This window comes from Astyanax mexicanus, chromosome 9, assembly GCF_023375975.1.
Source record: "Astyanax mexicanus isolate ESR-SI-001 chromosome 9, AstMex3_surface, whole genome shotgun sequence".
In the NCBI taxonomy this organism is placed as follows: Eukaryota; Metazoa; Chordata; class Actinopteri; order Characiformes; family Acestrorhamphidae; genus Astyanax; species Astyanax mexicanus.
This window is the reverse complement of record NC_064416.1, coordinates 19,254,694-19,279,492: the sequence shown is the minus strand read 5'-3', so window position 1 is coordinate 19,279,492 and position 24,799 is coordinate 19,254,694. Positions and strand designations below refer to the sequence as shown.

At 37.9% G+C, this 24,799-nt stretch overlaps 1 protein-coding gene across 2 annotated transcripts; it reads left to right on the top strand.

The window, feature by feature from the left end:
• The first annotated feature begins 4,878 nt into the window (after positions 1-4,878).
• wfdc1 (WAP four-disulfide core domain 1) lies at positions 4,879-24,238 on the top strand. Of its 2 annotated transcripts, XM_007250507.4 has the most exons (7): positions 4,879-5,517; positions 18,586-18,781; positions 19,499-19,582; positions 20,143-20,283; positions 20,726-20,776; positions 20,905-20,967; positions 22,056-24,238. In XM_007250507.4, the coding sequence occupies exons 1-6, from the start codon at positions 5,410-5,412 to the stop codon at positions 20,958-20,960; spliced, it is 636 nt and encodes a 211-aa protein (XP_007250569.3). In that variant the 5' UTR covers positions 4,879-5,409; the 3' UTR covers positions 20,961-20,967; positions 22,056-24,238. The 2 variants fall into 2 exon arrangements, with proteins under 2 accessions (XP_007250569.3, XP_007250570.3); XM_007250508.4 differs by lacking the exon at positions 20,726-20,776.
• The last annotated feature ends 561 nt before the right edge of the window (positions 24,239-24,799 follow it).

Below are 24,799 nucleotides of genomic sequence, written 5' to 3'. Positions count from 1 at the left end.
TCATTCATTGTTTCTTCAGAAATCAAGAAGTATATTTTGCTTTTGTTGATATCTTAAGAGCGTGATGCTTTTGTGGGGCTCAGCAGAGGATACTGACCTGTGCGTTCATGCTGTGAAGGTTTGCCAGCAACTAATTTAAAGGAAAAGTAATGGTATTTTATTCTTTATTCTGTTTATTGTTAAGGTAAAAGTTGGCTTTGCATTCTGCTGTGCATCCTTGTGTGTGTTCAATGAGCGGGGGTGTATGCGTGCTGGGCACTGATGTCTAGGTACATTTTAATCAACATTTGAGGCAACAGGCCAAAAATTTACCTGAACACACCTCCTTTCTAGATCACTGTGCCCATTATTGTAGATGTATTACTACTCTACTGACAGCATGGGTGCAAGGCGTGAAAATAGACTGTTGACAGGGTATAAGATAGGATAAGCTTCACGATGCATGATCTGTGTATTGCTCTGAGATGTTTAATACTCTCATTCGCCCTAACATATTATACATGCATTCTTAATGCAGCATCCCATTCATATATCTCATTCACACACAGTTTATGAAATAACTCTACCCATTGTTTTACCAATTGCCAGTGCCACCAATTACAGTCACATGTATCCCTCACACGTCAGGCCAGCTGTCACAGACACATGGTTCTCTTTAGCTCAGCAGATGCTGCTGTCTGTACCGAGCAGCCAATGAGGGTGGCCTGGTATTTAAGAGAAGCCATGGGCCCTTCCCATCTTCATCTCCAAATCTGCCTTAACTACAAGTTCAAATTCACCACCACCTCCATCACCATCATCACCATCCTCATCTGAGCTCCAAAAGGCCGAGCCCTCCTCCCACTCCCATCTGTGTGAGATTAGAGTCCATCCTCAGCTCCAGTCAGTCTGGAGCATGTGATTGTAGTAGAAAGCTGTCCAAAAGCCGAGCCGCCCCACTCTGCCGAGAACGCTGCCTCACATCAAAGGAATTTGTGCCTCACTCTCGGCACTGTGCAGACGCGTTTTTTGACATGACAGCTGTGGACCACCGGATAAGAGCACAGTGGCCTGTATGCCTTTATCTGCTTACTGACAGCACCAGTCTTGATATATAATAGATCAGAGTGAAGATGGTGAGGCAACAACTACATTAGTTGTTTGAGCACTTCAGTTGATTCTTAACATTAAACCCGTCCCCTGGCGCAATAGTAAGGCCTACATTGATTGAAAGGCTTTGCTAAAAGCAGTTTCTGCTGTCAGTCCAACTCAGAGGTGCATGTGTGTGTGTTTGTGTATGTTTGTGTAGAGAGCTACAGCTGTCTCTATTACAGAAAGTGACTGGGCATCATTCTTGCTATGACATATAGTTATTTGAAATAAGTCCTGGTAGAAAGTAGATGAAGAGAAAAATATCAGGCTTTAATTTATTAAGGAAAATGATCCAATATTACATATCTGTAGGTGGCGAAAGTATGTGATCTTTTGCTTTCAGTATCTACTTTGACCCCCCTGTAAAGCAATAACTCTAAAACACATCTTCAGTAACTGTTAATCCTGTGCATCAGCTTGGAGAATTTTTTGCCTGTTTCTCCATACAAAACAGCTTCATATTTGTTGGTGTGATTCCACCCATAAACTACTCACTTCTGGTTCTTCCACAAAATTGGATCCTGTTGGATAATTGCTGTAATAATTCAGAATTTATTGTTACATCAATGACGGCAAACCACCCTGGCTCAGCTGTAGCAAAACAGCCCCATACCATTATACTACCACTGCTGTGTTTCACAGATGGTATTTGAGTTTTAATGCGTGAAGCTTAAATGCAGTGTTTTTCTTTCTTGAAGCAAAACACTTCCATTTAAACCAAAAAATCTTTTTTGGTCATATCCGTCCACAGAATATTATTTCAATAGCCTTCTGGCCGTGTTCACGTGAGCTTTATCTAACTACAGACAGGCAGCAATATATTTCTTGAAGATCAGCGGCTTTCTTCTTGTAACTCTGTCAGGCACATAGACTATTGTTGTAGCATTATTCTTCTCCTGAGGGTGGACTCATGAAGACTAGCAATAGCTAATGTGAGGAAGGCCTTTAGTTGCTTAGAAGTTACTTTGGGTTCCTCTCGTGACCTCACAGACTGTTTGAGGCTTTGGTGTGATCTTTGTTGTCCAACCACTCATGGGAAGGATAATAATGGTCTTGAATTTGCTTCATTTGTAGACAATCTGTCTGATTTGTGGTGTATAAACTCTTTAGAGATGAGCATTAATATCTCCTCTTCTAAACTCTTCAGAAATCTTGTTTGTCCATGCCCTGATACACTTCTATAAAAGTGCTGTGAAGAGCAGACTCCACTCGATCATATCTAATTGTCATCTCCTTGATCAATAATCCTAAATGTTAAAATAATTTTGGCAGATTTGTAATCTTGGATAATTTTGCTAAAAAAATAAATTGTCATGTTTTTTGTTTCATTTGTTACATTTGTTTTTTATGTATTTTAGGAGTCAAATCAGATAATGCTTAAGGTAAAAGTTATGCATGAAATATGGAAGAAGTCTAAAGGGTCTACACAATTCCAAGCACCACTGCAAATTCATTTACCTACAGTGAGGCTTGGAAATTTGTGAAACCTTTACAATTTTTAAACAAATTAGACAAAAACTTATGCTTGAACATTTATTTATTTAGGAAAAAGAATCCAATATTGCATATTTATGAATGGCAGAAGTATGGGAACCTCTAGGATTAACAGTTAGTTTAAAGGTTAAAAAGTGTTCTGTTTGGAGAAAGAAAAAAAAAACAGCATGCCAGCATAAGAACCTTGTCCTATATGTGAAGCATGGTCATGGTAGTATCATGGTTTGGGCCTGTTTTGCTGCATTTGGGCCAGCATGGCTTCTCTTCATTGATTTAACAATGCATTTTGAATTATATCAGAGAATTCTAAAGGGAAATGTGGGTCATGCAGCAAGACAATGACCAGAAATATAGAACATTCTAAAGGATTAACAAATTTTTAAGCACCATTGTATTCCTAAACTCAAGATGTTTAGTCACTGCTGATTTAAGAGACTTACTTTAATAGGGAGGAAGAGGAGTTAAGAGAACTGAAGAGAGTAAATGCATAAATACCCCTCTTTCCTCTGTGTAACCAGATGCTCTCTCCTCTCCTGCCAGTGTCTCTTCCTCCAGTAAAATGGATAATGACAGAGATTTGAGCTGACTTTTTTTACTCCCACTTTTCAGAGCGGTTATGTGAGGGGGGCGTGAGGAACAGAGGGGGGGATGTCCTACTTTAGGAGGTTACACACACGTTCAAAGACAAGTGGCCCCTTCCCCACAGTTCAGCACATACTTCCCTTCTTTCTGCCTACTACATCCCCTGCATTTACACACACACACACAAACACACACACACACAAATGCTGGCAGTCAAAATGTTTTCATAAAAAAAAAATGGTAATATACTGTATGTGTATGCTGTACACACTCACACAACACTGATATCTGTAGACGGCACTCAAGGTTTTTACTACTGGCTTACACCACTTTTAACATAAACATCCTCTCAGACACACACACACACACACAGAAACAGACAACTCCAGCCCCTCAAAGTAACCACATGTGGAAATTGCTTTAGATTTTGTTTAGGCTGCTACCACTTGACTGTGTACAGTATCTACAGATCCTTGCATGACTACATAACTACACATACTGTACATAACATAAGCATTCACACATGAACACACACACCACAAACACACACATTTAAATGTTATTATGCTGTTTTTTTACAATGTGAGGTTATACACTGAAATTTACCAGTTGTTTTTACCAATTTACCAATTTACCAGAAATATACCAGTTGTCATAGGACAGGAACTAGTGTTTTTGCCTGAACATTGAAGAACATTGCATTGGATCATGGAGAACAATCTGCATTCAAGACTAATATGGATTAATGTAAAAATGAATCATATGAACCATGAACATTTTGTAATAAAGAATGTGTTAAACAAACCAGAATGTGTTTAGATTTTAGATTCTTCAAAGTAGGCACCTCTTGCTTAGATGACAGTTTTGCACATGATGGCATTTTTTCAGTCAGCTTTAGGTGGTATTCAGCTGGAATGGCTTTCAGTTAACAGCTGTGCCTTGTTAAGAGTTAGCTGTGCCCTCTTAATGTGTTTGAGAGCATCAGTTGTACAGTTCTGAGGAGGTAGAGTTGGTATACAGTGAATAGTTCTATTTGAGTAATGTTCTAATCCATATTGTGGCAGGAACTACTCAACTAAGTAAATTAATAAAAATACTTTTACATACACTTTAAAAAGTGAAGTTAATATGAAAAAGGCTTTTAAAAACATTATGATGAAACTGGCTCTCATCAGGAACACCCCAGGAAAGGAAGCACAGGAGTTACCTCTGTTGCACAGCTTCAGAAAAATCTATTTTACAGTATAACAGATAAGAGTACATCTAAATGCTTTACATTTGGATATTTTTGGTTTATTTAACATGTTTAAGTTTACTACGTGATTTCTTATGTCTTCCTTCATGGCCTGAATGACTTTATTAATTTACAATATAGAAAACCAGAAAACTATTAAATGAGTAGGTGTGTGGCTGGTTTGCTGTGGTCTGAATTAATTAATGATTATTTAAACTGGGAGCAGATTGTTCAGCACGTACTGCATTCACACCTGCCCAAACAAACTGAATCAAGTGTGAAATCATCTTAAATTATCTGAACTCCAGATTTACCAGGGTCAAAGAAGAACTCTAAAAATAACCTGTTCCTTTTCACCTCATCCTCTGCTCTGTCCCCTCCCACCGTAACTCTTCCTCCACTCTTTCACCCCCTCTCTCTCCCCTCCCTCACTCTCTCTGACTCTCCCTCAGAGAGAAACATGTGCACTTCACTCCACCAGACACGTTTTTGAACCCCCTCCTCAGAATAACCAAGACAGCTGCCTCGTTCTTCCCTCTCTTTTCTTTCTTCATCTCACTTCTCTCTCTTCTCTCCTTTCCCCCCTGATCTGCTTCTGCTTATCCCGTCTATACTCCCTCCTTTTCTCTTTCTCCTCTCAGGGATTGGGTTGGGTGAGTGCACAAGGAGACCTCTAACCGGCACTGACTTACAGGCAGCGGGGAACCAGCAGGGAACTGCCTACACACACACATATACACACACACACATACATACACACTTACACACACTCACATGGGCAAATCCTGAGGAGAGGAAGCCACAGCATAAACACACCAACAAGGGGGAAAAACAACAACTGGAAAACAACTGGACTCCAAACAGCTGGATACAACTTCAGAGCACAGAGTTCACTGAGAGAGGAGAAGCAGAAGACAAAAAAGGAGAAGGAGAAAGGAGGATAAAGAAGAGAAGGAGGAGAAAGGGCCATGGCAGGCGCTCAGGTCCGGCTGCTGCTGGCCTGCCTGCTGCTGCTGCTGCTGGACACCGGCTCAGGGAACGCCCGCAGGATCAGGAGGAGAGGACTCAGTCAGAAGGTGAGGAGCAAAACTACTTTTTGAACTTTTTAGAGTTGGGGTTCTTGAGTGCTGCACCATAAACATCTATTGGAAAAAATGGGTTACAGTTGTAATAATGTAATAATGTGATTTAATAATTACATCTAGCTTTAGAATTATTTTTATAAATGTCATTTAAAAAACTGTATTATTTGTAAAAAATAAATAAATAAATAAATAAATAGCCAACTACAATTTCATAACATAGAGACCAATATAAATGTTCCAAAATGTCCTAAAATTACATGAAAAGCCTAACCTGTACAGTCAAACTTTTAGACCTACAAGTTTTTGTTCCAATAGCGATGGTATTCTGGCATGTGTATCATTCTTTGTAAAGTGAAGAATATGATTAACTAGGTTTAAAGTTACATTAACAGAACATAAAACACATCTGTTTGAATTAGACTTTTATGATCCTAAAGATATTTTGATATTTTGAAGGCTTAAGTGCTTGAAATCTGTATTTCCATGACAACATATTGACATTTAAAACTATGGTGCCATTTTATAAAAAGTTTCTCTAATAACTGTGTAGTTACACAAAAACAATCCATATAATAGCAGTGTAGCTACTGAAGAAGTACACACTATTACAGATCAATCACAGGTGTACAGGTTATGTAAACACATACATGTCAGCTTTATTTTTGACTTGTGTTTAATAGTGGATAGTCTGTGTCGATTTTTGACATGTTATAGTGTCTGTAGAATAAGTTGTGCATAAATACAACTTTTGTGTGGTATATAATTATGGCAAAATTAAACATTTTATCAGAAATAATAAGAACATTATAGGTAGATTATTATGGGGGAAATTACTCTGGTTTGTCTAATTGACATTTATACACATGTACTTTCATAATCTTTACAACTGTAATTAATCAGTAACAATTTGTACTTTACTAATAGTAACACCGTTATTACATGGATTGTTAATGTGTAACTACCCACTTATTAGAAATAATTCATATAAAGTGGGATTCAAACTATTGTTAAGCATCTGTTTAGACAGTCAACAAGTGCTCAGTGTTCAGTAGTGTAACATACTCTGTATAAGAAACTTCTTCAAGTGTTCATTCAGATCTTCCTTCTCATTCCTGCAATACTTCTTTAATTAACATTAGTATTATAGACCCTATAAACCCGTGAAGCATGTGGGACCCAAAATGCTCTACCATTTCTAAATAATACATACTTGGTTCTACATTTTAACTTATAACCGAAATAACATACCATTACAATTAGAAAGTAGAATCTAAACTTTTACTATACTAAATGAACTTGCCATCTAGACTTGATGATAGAAGAGGACCTGATTCCTATTGAACAATTATTGATTATTTCTTTGGCCTTGGTATTTGGTAAATATTTGGTGTAATATAGTCAGTACCAACACTTCAATTCCCTGGCTGGGCAAACACAGCACACTATGTTTCTAAAAGTAATCTGGGCAAGACTCCTAATTATGCATTCGTCTACCTGTATATCATGATTCTAATGTAAGACACTCTGGGTTACAGTGTCAGCCAAATACACCCACAATTGTCCTAAATACGTGTTTAATTGTAGCTAAATCATTGTAGTTATTTTTTATATTTTAACTGATCTGTAAGTAACACTGGACGTCAAGAATGATGTCTTCATCTTTTATTGGCAGTGGAATTGTTAGCAAAGAGTTAAATAACTAATTACATCAAGTGCAGTTAAAATTACATTAAGGTCATTTTATGCTCATGGAATTACCTGAATTACCTGAATAACACAATTAAGTCAACAAGTTTAAGCGCTTGTTAATGCACAGTATAAAATATATTTGTGTATAAGTGCATACACTGATGATATAATTAGAAAGGTAAAGTGAAAACACTGATTATCATAATATATGGTGGCATCTGTCAAGAATTGGGATCTACATATTAGGCAGCAAGTGAACAGTCAGTTATTTAAGTTAGAAGTGTGTTAAAAGCAGGAACATGCTGAGCATAAAGATCTGTGCTATGTTGTGAAAAGCTCTCTTGTGATGACAAGATGACAGGATCAGAACATCTTCACAACATCAGCAAGTCTTGTGAGGTGTTTTCAATATGTAGGGACCTATGGAACCGGTTACAGATTCATGGACACCTAAGGTTTGTTGATTTAATCAATATAGGCCAAATACCACAGGACACCTTTAGAGATCTTAGGTCTGTTGTGGTGGCACAAGTGGGATCTACTCAAAATTAGGCAGGTGGTTTTAATGTAATTAAAATGATTTGTGTATATATGTATGTGTTAAAAGAGAGTAAGACCTATTACTGTTCTCTCAAATTACAAAGTCAGGACAGTTTTAAAAGTTGAGTTTTGATAAAAAAAAATATAGCCAAAAAAAACATAGCCAGGAACAGAGATATGTGCAGATATTTATTCAGCTTGCCTTGTTTCATCTACACCTTCTACTCTCTTACACTGTGCTCTTTTCTTCTCTCTGCCCTCCATAAACTCTCCAAGAATCTGCTTCATAAATCTCTCTTAATTTACCTTTAAGAAAGATTTATGAAGAGCTGAGGATGCCCCTTTCCTTCTATTCATCTGCTCGAGTCATTGATTTTTTTCTTGCTTAGCTTGATAGAAAACATCAGCGTCCCTCTCTTGCTTTTCTCTCCTTCTCTCTCTCTCCTTCATTCCTTTCTTCTGCAGCTCTCTACAAAACGACTCACGTGGCAAGAGGAGGCATTTCTGACCTAAACAATGTAGAACAGTAATGGTGCTAATGGTGCCATCATCATTAAAGTAGAACTAATTGTAGCTGACTGCCCATAAAGACCGCCCATAAAAACAGTCTTATGTGGCAACTGTCGTCAGGTTGGAGAGTCAGGTTGAAAAAATCCATTCAATTCAATAAGAAAATAAGGAGCAATGTAGAATTGTAAGGATACAAAATATTGCTGTTTATTTTGAGGACCTACCAGGTATTTTGATGCACAACCAAATTTCCTAAAGTTGAGATGCTATGTAAAATGTTAATACATAAAAAATACACAATGCAAAAACAGAATGAAGAATGATTTGCAAGTCTCATAGATCCATATTTTATTCACAATATATCATAGAACACATTTTATTTATTTAGAACTTTATTTATTACTTATTTGTAACTGAGTAAATGGTACTAACAAAAAAAACACCGGCAGTAAAAGCAATAGAAATCCCTGTTTACATGGGACAAGGTTGGATGCTGGTGCTCTTCGGGCCCTCAGGTGGCACTGTATTAATAGCATGACTCTGTATTGAATAATCACAGCATTGGCTCAGGACCTCTTTCAAAAAACATTATATGTGGACATTTTATATGCCAAATAAAATGAATAATAAAACAAAATGTGGGCCTATGAGATGTGCTTATTATTGCATTTTGTTTTATATACATTTATATACGTTTTACACAGCATCCCAACATTTTTCAGAAATGAGGTTATTCAATCAAGTTAACATTAGCAAATTGCATATTAGCAAATCCGCTTGGTGCTTCTGACCAGACTAGTTTCAGCTACATAGTGCAAATGAAGTTCATCAGATTGAATGTTGTTGCTTGTCCCCAACCCACAACCCTCCCAACACTTGCTACAAAAAATGAACAGCAGAAAAAAAAGAATAAGCCGTAAAGACATTGAGCTTTCCCACAATTGAAAGGCTTAACAAAGAATATTTTCCCATAGTTCGAGTTGTGTGAGCCAGTGGAGGCAACTGCCAAGCCAGTGGAATTCTCTGTGTGGGCCCAACAGAGTCCAACAGGCAATGTGGTCCAGCTGGCTCTCACCTCGCTCGTAACTGTAAGCAGCCATGAACAATTGATCCTGTTAGAGCGTCTTGTGTTGGGCAAAACTGCTGGTGCCTTCGGGTTGAGATTTAAGTTTCAGAGGACCACACTTGATGCATTATCTGAAAGTAACAGTGCAGAATTGCCAGGTTTAAGGCCAGTGTTGGGTATCCACAATTTTCCAATGAACAAGAACACTCTGTACATGTTAATCAGTGAAGTCTGAAGACCAAACAAACAGTTCTCAGAGAATACCAGGGATAATGTTTAAGCTGGGGTTCCTGAGTTTCCTAAATTCTTAAACTTTGGCATCAACAAGCAGATTTAGTGGGAAATAAATCCATTGCTTGAACTTTTTTGCATCAAACTCAGCCCTCTCACACTCTTAAAATCAGGGATGGTATTATAGAGGAGATTGGTAGCTAGTGAAGCAGAAGCAGAGCAGACTAGCAGTCATGCGGCAGGACTTTTCTCATAGGAGTCTGCAATCTTAAGCTATAAATCAGTCAGTGTCTGACAAAAAACATACACTGGAGACATACAGTATACAGTAGGTATGAAGAAAGGGAGAATGTGCAGGAGGAAGCTGAGCAGTTCCAGCACAAGCAACTGCTTAGTGGTAAAAGCTGTGAGTAAGGACACTCTTAAAAATGAAGGGAAAAACAAAAATTTAGCAACCAAAAATATTTGCAATTTTTGTGTGTTTGTGTTTGTCTGTATAAGTGAAAAGGCAGAAAAAAATATACATTATGTTTCTGTTACCTCTAACATTGCAATTGTTTTCAGCAGTTGTGGCAGGCCCATGCAACCAGTTAACTAACTACATAACTTGAGTTGTACTGTTTACTGCAAATTTATGATAAGAATAGCACTACTGAAGTAACTAGCACAGCTAAAGTAAATGATTAGAATGACACTAAAAAACTTAATTTATGACAAAACTGCACTACTGAGCTAAAATTATAATTAGAATAGCACTACTGATGTAACTAGCACAGCTAAAGTAAATTATTAGAAATGCACCAAAAAAAACTTAATGTGTGACTAAAACTGTACTACTGAGCTAAATTTATGGTTATGATTAGAGAAGTACTACTGAACTAAATTCAATGTGTGTTAGTTTTTGGCAAGGATATTAAAAATGTAAATTAATAAATATTTTTAAAAACATTTTTAAATGAAGTTTTTTGTATGCTTTTTGTTTGAAAAGCAAGACAAAAATACCCTTTCACCATTTATATTATTATTGGCCAAAAAAGTTGCAAAAGTAATAAAACACCTGTAAAAATAATCATGTTTAGTATTTGGTGATCAGCCGGAGGTGACTGGAGGAATCCTTAAAGATCTGTTTTTGCATCTGAGACACACAAGTGTGAACAATGTGTTTAAAAATATAGGAACCTCCACAAATGTCATTGGACTAGGGACAGTTGTTGTATGCCATGTCCTATGAAGGCTAATTAACTATACACTAACCTGTGGGATTTGAATTAAGGATCACCTACTTTAAATATGGATTTAAAAGGAGTCACTTGTGTGATAGCACAGACAATTCTAGCCAGACTTTGCTGGTTACAATCATTACTACCTACTGCACTGTCCACTGTGAATGGTAATTTTAGCCTTCTAAGGTGTATTCATAATACACATGATACTAGATGACACATGAGAAATTTTAAATGCCCACAGAACTTTCCAAATGAAATATCCCATCCATCTGATACTCTCGCTCTAACTCGAAAATTTACCTTGACATGAACATGCCATCCAGTGTTTAACCTCACTCACAAGATAACACTTTACAACCTATACAAATGTGAGCATTCCCAAGCCATCCTCTGAGGTTACACTACATTAAAAATTTACATACTGCTTTCCAATGACTTTTGGCATCAGTAGTGAGTGTATATGCCAATTACTCAGAAAATCATACATCCAAGCCAAGAACGATTCAGAAACTGTTATTTTTTTAAGGAGTATTTTACCAAAATATCTGTTGGGAAATCAACTCATTCATTATTCAAATATTACACCACAACATACTGTACATTTCTGTTCCAATAAGCTGCCAGGTATTGTGTATTTTTCTTCATTTCAGAGATAATTAGATATCATGTGCTGATAAACACAGCAGTATGGAGGATGTGTAGCTGCTTGGCACATACTGAGATATTTCACAGGGTTGCAGAGGGTGCTTGTACTGCTTGTCAGGGCATGTAGGCGGGTGTTTGACCTTCACTGCATCCATGCACTCCCATTCATCTCTCCAGATCCAGATTGACTTTTGACAGGTCTTAAAGGAACTAAAGGAGCCGACAGGTGTTCTGGGTTTTGTTGTCTACAGATTTCATCTGCACATAGATTGAGAGTCTGCCTGTCAAGTTTCTAGCATGATGTTTTCCACGTCCAGCTCTCGCTAGGCCACCAGCATTAGGAGACTAAACAGTGACAGGCAAGCACATCTGTTGGGCGTGTCACATTTTGTTTTGTTACGTTTTTTTTTTAGAACTTGTTTCATCTTTTTCCAGACTATTTTTCTTGTCATCATCAGTTAATTCAAAAGAGGCTGTGGTGCAGGTTCCAAAACAGGGATAAACTGCACAGCATTTTGAATGGAGATTTCCAATTAAAAGAATCATTTAGTCCAGGATTTAGCTTAATCTCTGTCTGGGAAACTGTATGTATATAATGGAACTTAATGTATTGTGTGAATTATGTTGTATTGAAATGTTTTAAAAATATTATAAAGGGGTTATACTGTGAACAATGTTGAGAACTCATATTTTAGGGTTTTTTAGGACAGGTTTCTGGAAATTCAACTGGAACCATCCATTTGAGTTGGACATTCTTATTTAAAAATCAGTGATACATATGCAGTACTGTCCAATGTCTAACGGTGAACATGAATTCATTGCGCTTGAGTACACAAAATACTGTATAATGTTAATGTGTTGTTATCTCCCAGTATAATAAGGCTAATCTGATACAATGCAAAATGACATATTTGGACTGGATTCACCTGCTAAATAATTGTCAAACCAGTAGTGGTCTTCGTTAATCTGTTTTATGGAAATGTTTTGAAATCATGTCCATTAATCTAAATGTTTAACTGGAACGTTCTCAACTCTGGTGTGATTGTATTCCCAGCTCTATCTTCCAAAAAATTGAGGTTACTAGAATACCACATCAGTAATTAAAGTAACTTAAAGTAACAAAAACAGCCTATTTAATTGTATGGGACTCATCTAAATGGGGTAATCTAAGGTGTGTCTCCATTTTAGGTCAAAATATTTTGGAACCCCACCAACTCACCACCCCTCCTTAACTCTAACTAAAGATTGGCAGTACTGCTTTCTAAAAATAAAAAATAATACATTAGTAGGATTCAAAAACTGTTGCATGTCATCTTATTCATTCTGTATTTGATTTTCAAGAATGTAAGTGCAAGAAATCATGATTCAAAATTGACTTAATCTTATAGTTTAAACATTTTGTGGAGAAAACACCTGTAAATTGCCATGTTGTGATCCTCAGGTTAAGTACACCTCTCCTAGAGTTTGGTAATCTGAGTTTTTGTACCATTACTAAATGTCTTTTTACAAGTATTTCAACCCCACCCTGCAGTCATTCTTTCTGCACTATGCATGAGTTAACCCCATCATATAGCAGTCATGTGCTCTCTGCTCTGGGACTAGCACATTAATCCCAGTCATATGAGCAGGGCATGTTTCAGAGCGCTGTAATGTACTGTAATGACCCCCTCTTTTTATAGCAGAATACCACAGTGTACTTCTGAACTGTCAATCACCTGTAGGACCCTCCCACCTGCTCAGGGCAGGGCCATGCACCAGCTGTCAGTCAACCAGAACTAGGTCAGAAAATGAATTCCTTTTGAGTAGGAGTTGTCCAGATGTCTAGACATGAATCACTGCATACAGCACTGTACAAACATCTAAAGAGAGCTGCGACACTTGTATGATTAGCTACTTTTGAGGGGGCACATCTATCTATCTATCTATCTATCTATCTATCTATCTATCTATCTATCTATCTATCTATCTATCTATCTATCTATCTATCTATCTATCTATCTATCTATCTATCTATCCATCCATCCATCCATCCATCCATCCATCCATCCATCCATCCATCCAGCCAGCCATTCATCCATCTAACCTAAAATCGTAACTGTAATAACTGTAATAAAGGTACCGTAAATATGTAAATATATATATATATATATATCCTAAATACTGTCCTTTCAAATTGTACCATGGATTGAATCCTCATTTCTGCATTTTGTTATTGTTCAAGTACAACAATAATTTTAAACATTTTATTCATGGGGTAGCATTATGTTTTGTGAGAAGATGCATATTTTGAATTTCTCAAAGTACACCCTTAATGATTTTAAACATTTTTCAGTTTCACTAAAGCCAAACTTGAAACAGCTTTTCTAAAGCATGCCTTCCATGCTTATGCTTATCCATCAGTGATAAAAAATTACACCAGTTTCTATTTTTTTCCTAATTACCATGTCCAAAGGCAAAGTATTATGACCTGTGCCTGTTTTTATGCTGGTACCCCAAACATGCCTAGACATGCCAGTAAATACACTTCGGCTGCTCTCATTAATGAAGTGCCTCTAATCTCTAAAGTGCACTGGGATGACAGGAATTTACGAATTGTTTAACCAGTATCAACTTAAGAAAGTGTACATGAAAGTAGAGTGATACAATATTTAGGTTAGATGTATAAAGCAGATAAATGATGGTGGCTGTAGCTCCTAGCTTAGTGTTATTCACAAGTGTCTATAAACCCAGGCTTTTGTAGAGGAAACACAGGCCTATAATGACCTGAAATACCCGAAGACCCAAATGACGGCAGCAGATTAATGAGGGCTTACATAAAGTGCCAAATGTGGTCTCTCGTGACCTCTCTGGCTGTCTTGAGAGACGATGTAGCCAGTAAACACTAGCATCATGGAGCCGCTGGCATCACCACATTAGAGCAGATGAGGCAAACAGGAAGGAATAAACAGTAAGAACCCAGCAGGCGAAAACAGACACACACACACAAACATACACACACTTATCACCGGTCACTCCAGACAGGAAGAGGACGCTACTACTTCTTCCCGATACTGAGTCTCCTGAGAGGAAGTCCACGTAGTTGGAACGATGAATGGAGTGATGAATGAACTAGGCCCGGCTTTTATCTGCAAGTAGCTCATGTACGTATTTAAATGTACTGATGTACTGATAAAGCGTCAGGGTATTTTGCACAATTTATTGGTTTGTCTACATCTGTTGTTGTGTTTTATGGTTCAAACAGTTGGTGCTAAGGTAATACTTTTGGTTTTATTTGGTTTCAGAAGTAGGGGTGCACTAGAAGTTGGTGGGAAATGGAAATGGGTGCTCTTGGTTCCCAATGACCCATTTTCAGGCCTGTAATCTGCTTTCAATTGATTTACACTACAATAATACTACTAGTATTAGCTGAATCACTACTACTGCTACTTTGTTTTGTAACTTCCTGCAGGCAATTGCTTATTTCAAAAATGTAATTCATTAATTGTTGGGCTGTCTTTGAGTTAAGTCACTGACGTATGAGGGTGAGTCATGTTTTCAGTCTTCAAATGATTCTTTGAGTGGTGACATAGAAAACTGCATTATCATAAAACAGTAAAATATCAAATGCTTACAAATTTCTGCTTTCCATTTATTTATTCTATAACATTCATTCTGCATTAGAAGCATGAATGTGTAGCATGTATGTGTAGCTCAATAAATATAATCAATTGTTTAAATGCTTAATAATTAATTGTTCCTTGTTCATTTAATCTTTCAAATGCTATTGCAATCCAACACTTACTTCTGGCTGTCTTACTATTTTTGCAACAATTGTTTTGACAATGTGTGTATAAAGGAAAAGATACACTAGATTAATCTTAAGCGCACTGAAAATCTAAAAAGTATGTCAGCATGGCATTGCTAAAATTGGAGAACCACAAGAGCTTAACTGCATTATGTGTAACGATGCAATTCATCAACCGTGCAAAGAAACTTAAATCAAACCAGCAGCACTGTCACGCACTCCAGCTCTCCAGACTGTATGTGTGGGTTTAAGTTCTAAACACCTAAATACTGAGCTACAACAACCCATGCCAAACATTTGCTTTCATTTTAACAGTTGCTTTAGAGGTGAAACCACTTACCAAATAAACAGGCCTTTTTTAAACATTAAGTGCAGACTGCGATGCTGTTATCTAAAAAAGCCCAGGCAGGCAGCCTCGCCTCACCCTGCTACAAACCTCCATAAGAGAGCAGAGCAAAGTCACACAGTCTCAATATCAATTTGAAGATAGAGAAGAGGTAGACATATATTTGCTTTCAGAGAAGCTCTGGCCTGGAGTTTCAGCAGCAGAATGTAGGTTAGTTTACACTTGGCTTGACTCAGCAGAGAACTGGCGGAGGCATTAAGCAGAGCTGGGCTGCAGTCGAGCCAGAAAGAAGAAACAAAGAGAAAAAACATTGTGAGAGAAAGAGAAAGACTTCAAGCAGAGAGTGTTTCCCTAAACAGTACCTCTTCTGCAACTGGAAACCTATGGGCAAGCCTGGAGGAGGACTTTTATAGAAGCAGCCCACATCCCTCGGCTGACACACAAAGAAAAAAGCCCTGTGGCTTTCTGAGAAAGAAAAGCCCCTTTTTAGAACTTTACGTTTGGAGGAATTCCTGAACACTGCATCCTTTATGCTAGCACTAGCATCCCAGGCATATAGTAACAGCACTAAATCTCCTGTGCTGAACTTTGGCCTCAGTCGGGGGTCCCACTTTACCTCTCCAGAGCGTAGAAAGAAGGAATGGCCATGCTCAGTCAGCCGAGAGCAGCACATTGGCACATGGCTTCTTTGCAGATCTGATAGAGTCGGTGTTTCACACAAGTGCAAATATCTGGCAGTAAAGCAACAGTACAGCCTCCACCCATGCTAAAAAGGGGAAGGGGCCTCTCAAAGGACTCAGAACCATAGAGAATTCAATTTCACCAGTATCTGTGGATAATTAGTGCATATAATTGTAATGATAAGACCACAGTAAATGGATGAAAGGTAGAATTATTAATGGAACAAATTCTGGGAAAATGTAAAAATTAACATCAAATACCCTTATCTTAGCAAGTGAAATGATCTTGTATCAGTTTTTTTTTACACAGGATTCTGAGGAAGAAAAGAAGGACCCCTGAAGAGAAATACACAAATCCACCAATATTTAGCCCATTCTTTCAGCAAATGCATGGTGAATTGTGCCTGTAGCCATGCTAAGCCCTAGCTGCATCAGTTGAGGAGCAATTTGGGGTTAGATGCCTTGCACTAGGGCACTTTAGTTACATCCTGTCAGGTCACAGGCAACATTTCTAAGCTTGTCTTCTCAAACAAATACACCATATTACCAAAAGAAACCACTCAACCATCCAAATAATTGAGCTCAAGTTACAATCACCATGGCCACATTTATTCAAAATAAAGCCCCTAGGCATGCAGACTGCTACCACAAATATTACCTCAATTTTTTCTCTTAAGCATCTAACAAAATTACACAGTTGTAGGTTGATAGTAACTTCAGATACTGTATGTAATATATGTGCACAAACGCTGAAAATGTGGAGGCCCTCTCCTTACATTTCCTTACTTCAAAGTTGTACATAAAGTATTTGGGTGTAATTTGAAGTTACTAAAAAACAACCTTTCTGATGCTTAAGGTACTTATTATCTAACTAGTTTTAAGATACAGAGTTAAATAAAGAACTAGACATTATTGCACATTTTAGGAACCCCTACTTTTTGATGACCTTACTAGCAGATTTTTGTGTGGCCTACGATAAACAGTAACATCTAATTTTCTAATTTATTTCTCATTTTGTGAGTGGCTTTCTTGAAGTGTCCAAATACAAATAGCTGTGGCTTGCACACAAGTCAGTAAATCAGAGTGATACTTAAAAAGATTTGAAAAATGCATTAGGAGATTTTGGCAGTCATAGATAGCCTCTCAGCCAAGCACTCTGCAAGGTCTGAACACTGCTGGAAAAATATTCCGTAAGAACTTGTGGGCTGTGCCCTACAAAGCTCAGAAGCTCAAATCAAAGTTCTACAAGCTTCAAATGTCAATATCTACAGACAAATGAACAAACATAAGTGAAAAAGAGGTGTTTGAGGGTTTTGAAACTTGTAACATGTAGGCAGTGAAAATATGGTGGAGATGCTTTGATATGTGAAGTTTGCATCCTTTACATAGAACATAAGATGCTAAACTAATATTGCGAACAGACACTGGACTCAGACTGTCAGTTATCTTAACTGGTTTGGGAGCTAATTTAATGTAAAGCACTGGTATCCAAATGTAGGATAGATGACCAGCAAAGCGTATGTTACACTGGATGTCCAACAAGGTCATGTTGGTTAATAACCTTAGTGATGGTTTTCATGTAGGTCAACAAGCTTGGTATTGATGATCATGGTGGTCAACCAGCTTGGTGGCGCTGGTCATGCTGCATAAACATCTTGTGAACAAGCTTGGTGTTGGCTAATATGCTGATTTTCTAGCTTGCTCATTCTAGACATGCTGGTCAACCAGCTTGGTCCTACTGAACATGGTGTTCAAAATGATGGTGCAGGTTCTGCCAGCAAGGTCATATTAGTCATAATGATTGACCAATTTGAGCAGCACCACCATGCTGGTTTACCAATCACGATAAGATCAGCTTGACCTTGTTAGTCGTGATTGTCAACCAGCTTGGTGATGCTGGTCAAGCTGTCGACAAGCTTGGACTTGATGCTCACAGTGATGGACCGGCTTTGTGATATTACTCATGCTTGATCTTGCTGGTCAACAACCTACTCAAGGTTGGACTTATTGTTGGCTTGAGCAATTTAATCATGTTTGTTGACCAGCTAAACTGTTACTCAACACAAAAACAGAGCTAAGCTTGTCAATCAGCTTAAATAACTTAACAAATCTAAGCAGGACTGTTTTTTTTTTTTAGCAGGAGGTCTCTGGTTTATGTGCCAATCATATCTGTCCGTCACAGGACTTAAGCACAGCATCCCACCTTAAATCTCCGAAGCAACGGACCTACAGAACAAACTGAGATGTTTAGATATGAACCTTAAAACTCCATCTGTTAAAGAGTTGTGTGATACATTTAAACTAAAGTTTCTTTCTCTCTGTCTTCTCTGATTTGTTGCCAGGATTATGAGTATCCCAGCCAGTCTCAGTCCACTCAGCACCAGAAGAATGACCGGTGTCCTCCCCCGCCGCAGATGCTGCCCGAGCGGGCGTGCGAAGTGCCAGGCTGCCGCTCAGACTCAGAGTGCGAGAGACACAAACGCTGTTGTTACAACGGCTGCATCTATGCCTGCCTGGAGTCAGTCCAGCCTCCACCTGGTACACACTGACACACTTATTCACATACACAAGCTTCTTCTGCGTTTTTAAAAAAAAATCTGCATGATTCAATTATTCAAACATTAACAAAGTTACAGACTCAGATCTCTTTATAATGATGGCGAAAAAAACATGCTTTGCCATGATTACAACCCAATTCTAGCAAATCTGGCAACCTATAGCTACACTTTCAGGTATTATTTAATAAGATATGTTGATAATTAAAATAGTAGACAACAGTCTACTAGGTAACAAACGGTAACAATGAAATATGACTTTTATATAAATTTGCCATTGTTCTGTATAATTTATTCTTTCACTATTTCGACCGAACATCAAAAGCAAATGTTTTCCATTTTGGTCAAATATTTTTGGTTACCAAATATTTTTTTTGCTGCATCACTAAATGTTAAATATGTATCCCTTTACATTTTTTAAGTACACTTACGAATAAGAGTTCATTGCAAAACTATTATAAACCAATGTGGTACATACATAACTACTTTATGTAACATATTTCATAACAAGATGTCTGATTCTGTTCACAACCACTGTAAACAATTCCTTCTCAGGAGCAGATCCTCTCACTGACTGTGGTTAAGTGTTGACCATTGAATTATGCAGAAATGTAGTAACTGTTCTCTATGCACTGAACAGATAATGTTGGTAAAATTGCAAATGATCTTTTTGTGTGTGCACTGATCTGATATTGAACAGTCCTGGATTGGTTGGTGCAGCCTAAGCCACGGTGGTTGGGTGGAAATGGCTGGCTTTTAGATGGACCAGAGGAAGTTCTACAGGGTAAGTATTATGACATTTTCCAATTGTGGTTTGTAAGTCAAGAAATGGGTGATAACTCACTCATATTTTGCAGACTGAATGTAAGTTACGTTTCATACATGAAGTGGCATGGTCATATTGTGGTGGTGTCCCAGCACACTTGGTGTCATCCTTTCTCTTTTGTTTGGGTTATATAGAGCGTTTTTATTTTGTTTAAAGGGATAGCTTGTGTTTGTGTTATTGTGGCTAATTTTGCTGATTTAGCGTTATCCACTCTTCTGATGTTGGTGTAGAGGGTAAAATAAATGGCTTTGTTACAACAATACTCACAGTACTACAATATTATTGTTTCCAGCAAAAATCACAATTCCAATTAGTGGTGTATAGGCCTGTTATATATTACACATCAGCAAGAGTTAACTGATGTGGAAAATCAAAGAAGTAACATTCTAATCAGATACAATTAGCATAACAATTTGTTGGTACCCTACTGTTTTATCCCTTTTGAATGCTCTGTTCTCTTTTGCCTGCAGTCCACTCATTGAAATCTAACCTGTCCTGTTTTTGTGTGGGGTTTATAGCTGAGGCTTGCAGCACTACAGAGGATGGGGATGAGCCCTTACAGTGTCCTACTGGGTATGACTGCCATATCATCAACCCTGGAAACCCCTCGGCTGGAATCCCCAACCGTGGCCAGTGTATTAAACAGCGTGGAAACTCAGGTCAGACAGCAAATCCATAGACCTGATCGATCATGACAATGTTCCTCCATCCTCAGATCTGAGTCAAAAGACCAGGGGAGGGGACCTGAGGGCTGGAGTCCAGCAAAGTTTGGGGTGTCCCTACTCCAATACATACAGTAAACTAAACCTGCCAATTAGCAGATTAGCTAAATCAAGTGTGCCAGAACAGGATCATCTTCCAACTGTGCAGGAATCCGGCCTTTTAGGACCAGAGTTCCCCTCCCCTGCTATAGATGAATAAGTATACATTGATGATTGGATATTTAACATGATAAAACTTAGTAGTAAAAGCCTCATATTATTGTAGTTTGATACAGTGTACAACTGGTATCATTGCTTCAGACCATGTTCCACTTGTATCCCTGTGCTAGTGTCAGTCGTTTGATACTAAATGCACTTGTCGGAACTGTTCTCCCTCTAGATGGTCGTAGCCTGAGGCACAAGTACTTCAAAGATTACAAGGATTTCTTAGGTCAGTATGACCAACAATTCATATTTACAGCTTGTGTACTATTAGTCATAGGGAGGAAAAGTATCAGTGTATGTCTGATAAATCTTTGACCCTTTTTTGAAACTATTATCATTATTTCTTCTTAACAGGTAGTAACTCCAACAATGCAGTGGGCTATGAAAAACATTACAAGCACTTAGGGTAAAAAGCAGGTAAGCATTCTGTACTACTACTAACACAACAGCTTGTAAATATGTAGGCCTGTCTGAAAAAAGCTTATCCTAGTGGAGTGTGAGAAGTGATGAAAAATGTCTTCTCAAAAAAGCCTCTGGAAACAATAATGACATTAATGACATAAAATAAATGACATTTTAAGATTGGTATATAATAATGCAGTTTTTGACCATTCTTTCTGACTGTGTGATTCAGGATTGTATACAGATTTTTAGTCAGATGACCAGCAACCGATTTTAACTTTTATTTTATTTTTTTTTTACATATGAACCACCATAGCAACCACCTAGAACACAGCAACACATTAGCAATCACTCACTCTAGCAAGCACTTTAGAGACAACAAAGCAAGCAGCTGAAAAATACAACCACAGCTTTAGCAACCACCTGGAGAATCTAAATAACCCTCAGATATATTGTACCTTAGCAAGCATCATAGCAACCATCTGGTACACCTCAGCAACCACCTAAACTAACATATCATATCAGCAACCACCTAACATTCTGTATCTAAGAAAGTCCTCTAACAAGCACTTAGTACACAATAGCAAACACCTGTTACACATTTGAAACCACCCAAAACACCTCAGCAACGTGAATCCTGACAATATTGTGATAGAATTGTGGACTTCCCCTGAGCTTCCAAACAGTCGCTCACTTTTTCTCTGACAGACAGACACATCTGTCCCAAGAACGCTTAATTAACCCCAATGCATGCATTTATTCTGCATCATATAATGTGTCACGATGTCAGTTATGCTAGAATATGTGTATCTAGTCATTAAGTCATTAGTTATTAACAATCTACCAACTCTGGCAGAGTCTTACATCTTAGCTCTTAGCTAAGAATACTCTGAGTTTAAATATTATGTAAATATTATAAAAAAAAATAATTATGAACCAATCCTGCAGCTAATTTAACAAATGCCAAAAACAAGGGTGAAACCATGCCGCACCTATTTTGTTTCCCAGTGAAAACCCTGATTATCTGTGATAATGAAAGTGGGCTAACATTGTGCGTGGCTTCCAGAAATACTCCATGTGCTGATCCTCTCTTCTTTCCACAGGTGTCCTCCACCGCTCTGCAGACTCCTTCCAAGAGAACTTGGACTCAGATGGTTAACACTGCACCAACATTCCAACAATTCCAGATGGCCTTTTTTCTTCTGTTCAAACTGCTTCAATTTGGTGCTGTACATTTTAGGTGCTATAAGACGTAAAGACAAAGTCAACATTTCCTACCTCTTTCAAAAACCAAAACACACAAGGCCAGAGACAAAACATGCTAAGCTAGATAACAGAATACCAGGTGTCCTTCATACATCCTCACTCTCCTATCTGTACACAGTATTTTCACTCATTTTCATAAAAAGAGTTGCACTCAGAGAGAATCGACCAACAGTAATGAAGTTGTATTAAATTGTCATGGAGTGACCTTTGGTGTTCATTACAAGCTCTTGTGACAGCTTATTGAGATCCTGCAATCCTTGGCTGAAGATTTTAAGATGCACACCCCTGCAGTATTCTATTACAACAGGACAACACTCGTCCACATGCTGCTGCCATCTATGGAGCTTGACTTGAAGCCACAGATACTATGCCATGGTAAGCCCCATTGCCAGACCTACAAATATCTCAGATTGAAAATGTGGGATGCCATTGGACAAGCTATCAACACTAACAAAAAGAATTTGCAGGATTGTCATTAGGAACCTCTACAACTCCATACCGAGATGGCATGTTGCATTACACACTACTTCTGTATGTGTAGCTTAATAAATATGACTAGGAATTGTCCATCAGGCTAAATTCTAATCAGTTTTTGTTCCTAAGGATCTTCCTTTATTTTTCTTCCGAATTTTATTGCAATCTGACACTGGCTTCAGGGTGCAACTATTTTTGGATGATGAGTGTATTACAGAATCCATATGCTCTGAAAGCTAAAGGCATTTGGAGAGCTATGTTGAGAGCTGTGCTTGGGAAATAAGAAGCATACCAAAGATACTTCTCCAGATCCTCTGCTGCAGCAAGGCGTGAGAACATACAGTATGTCTGTATAAAATAAGGCATTTCAGATATACTCAACACTGACCTCCAGAGAATGATCAGAAAACTATTACACTTACACAAGCATACTGTACACACATACACACACGCACCCGCAGCTCACACCCTTGGGCAGGGTGAGAACTGGCCAGCAGGAAATGAGGACCATGTGCTGCTCTGTACTTTGTCGTCCCAGCAGGCCAACAGGATAAGAGGCAGACAGGAGAGGGGATATTTGGGAAATTACTGTCCAATAGTACTGTGATGTGATCCACCTTTACTGGGTGTCTCACTTCTACTCTCAAAAGAAGAACTTATTCCTTTAATACCTCTTAAAGAGCTATCAGGTTAGACGGCCAGGTTTTCTACAGTTTCTAAAGATCTAAATCCCCTATATTGGTTTGTGATTCCTAATCCTTAGAAAATATAGAAAATAAGACCTACCTCTTGTTAAACTGTAACCCTTTACAGACTAAACAAACAAAAAAAACAGGCAAGCTTATAGTAGTTCATGTAAAACATGATATTTGAACAACAGAGATGCTATTAGGATGCTATATGTGCAAAATGCCATGTTACAAAATATGACATACAGTATATAATGTTTCATGTACCATGATAATCTGCCTGGTACAGAACTCATGCCTTGTCCTTAGAGCCATAATATATTTTAGAGCATATTGTCGCTGTCTGGTGAAAAACATATATCTCCAAAACAACTACAGGACAAACCTTTTTTACTTTTAATGGAAGTCCACGCAAATTAGTTAATTTCAGATTTTTCTCAAAGTGTGAGGAACAGTTTGTGTGGTGACAATGTGGTGAATATATAACCAACCCAATTTGTGGTCAATAAATATTAAATCCAAAAATCAGTAATATGCTTTATATTAATAATAATCAAAGTGCATGATGTTGAGTGAGGGTTGTATGAAGGACACCAAGCTTCCAGAAGCAATGCAGTATCACCCAGACCAAACATGTTCATGACTGGTGCATTTTAAATGTGCTTGTTCTTTTCAAATGGTGCTTTACTAAACTTGCCAATGCTGTTCAATAAGCTCATGGTTCAGCCCAAACACTTCAGACACTCCCCACTCAAATATAAGCTAAGGGGAGCCTGTAAGGGTAATGGACCTCCACATATACAAAACCTGTATCAATGTACTGATATTATTCCCCTAATAAAACGCCCATGAAATGATATCCTGTCTAGTGTAATTATTTATAAAAAAAAAGCATTGATTTACAGGCAATACTGCATTATTTGTACTACCAGTAGGTGGCATGGTGGGGCAGAAAGTAATATAAGTGTCACACAGCTTTAGGGGCTGGGGTGTGGGTCCAATCATTGCTCCAGTGAATCTGTGCGTTTTTCATATTCTCCTATGTGTTTTCTCACACAAAACATGGTACATAAACTTGGTCTCACTTGTGAGTAAATGAGGGTGTGTGTGGTACCCTCTTAGAGGGAATTCCTGCCTTGCGACCAAAGATTACAAATAAAATCCAGGCCTAGAATAACCCTACTTAAACTTCGTAATTGTTTCTCATGAAATACATTGGGAGGTCAGGATTAAAAAACAAACAGAAGTACTAATCTAGAACTAAGACTATTTAAGCGCTGGCTATTCTACCATCCTCTGCAAAAATATAGGTACCCTTGGTCATAAACAAATGAGCCAAAAGAGAGAGGAATATAAAGAATATCAAGAAAACAGATGTAATTCAATGATTCTTGCTAAACTATTACTGTCTACTATTT

Excerpts from the sequence above, each read along its gene's own strand:
- wfdc1 (XM_007250507.4), top strand. The coding sequence starts at position 5,410 with ATGGCAGGCGCTCAGGTCCGGCTGCTGCTGGCCTGCCTGCTGCTGCTG. Across the intron at positions 5,518-18,585 it reads GGAGAGGACTCAGTCAGAAG|GATTATGAGTATCCCAGCCA; the intron begins GTGAGGAGCAAA and ends ATTTGTTGCCAG. Across the intron at positions 19,583-20,142 it reads ACCAGAGGAAGTTCTACAGG|CTGAGGCTTGCAGCACTACA; the intron begins GTAAGTATTATG and ends TGGGGTTTATAG.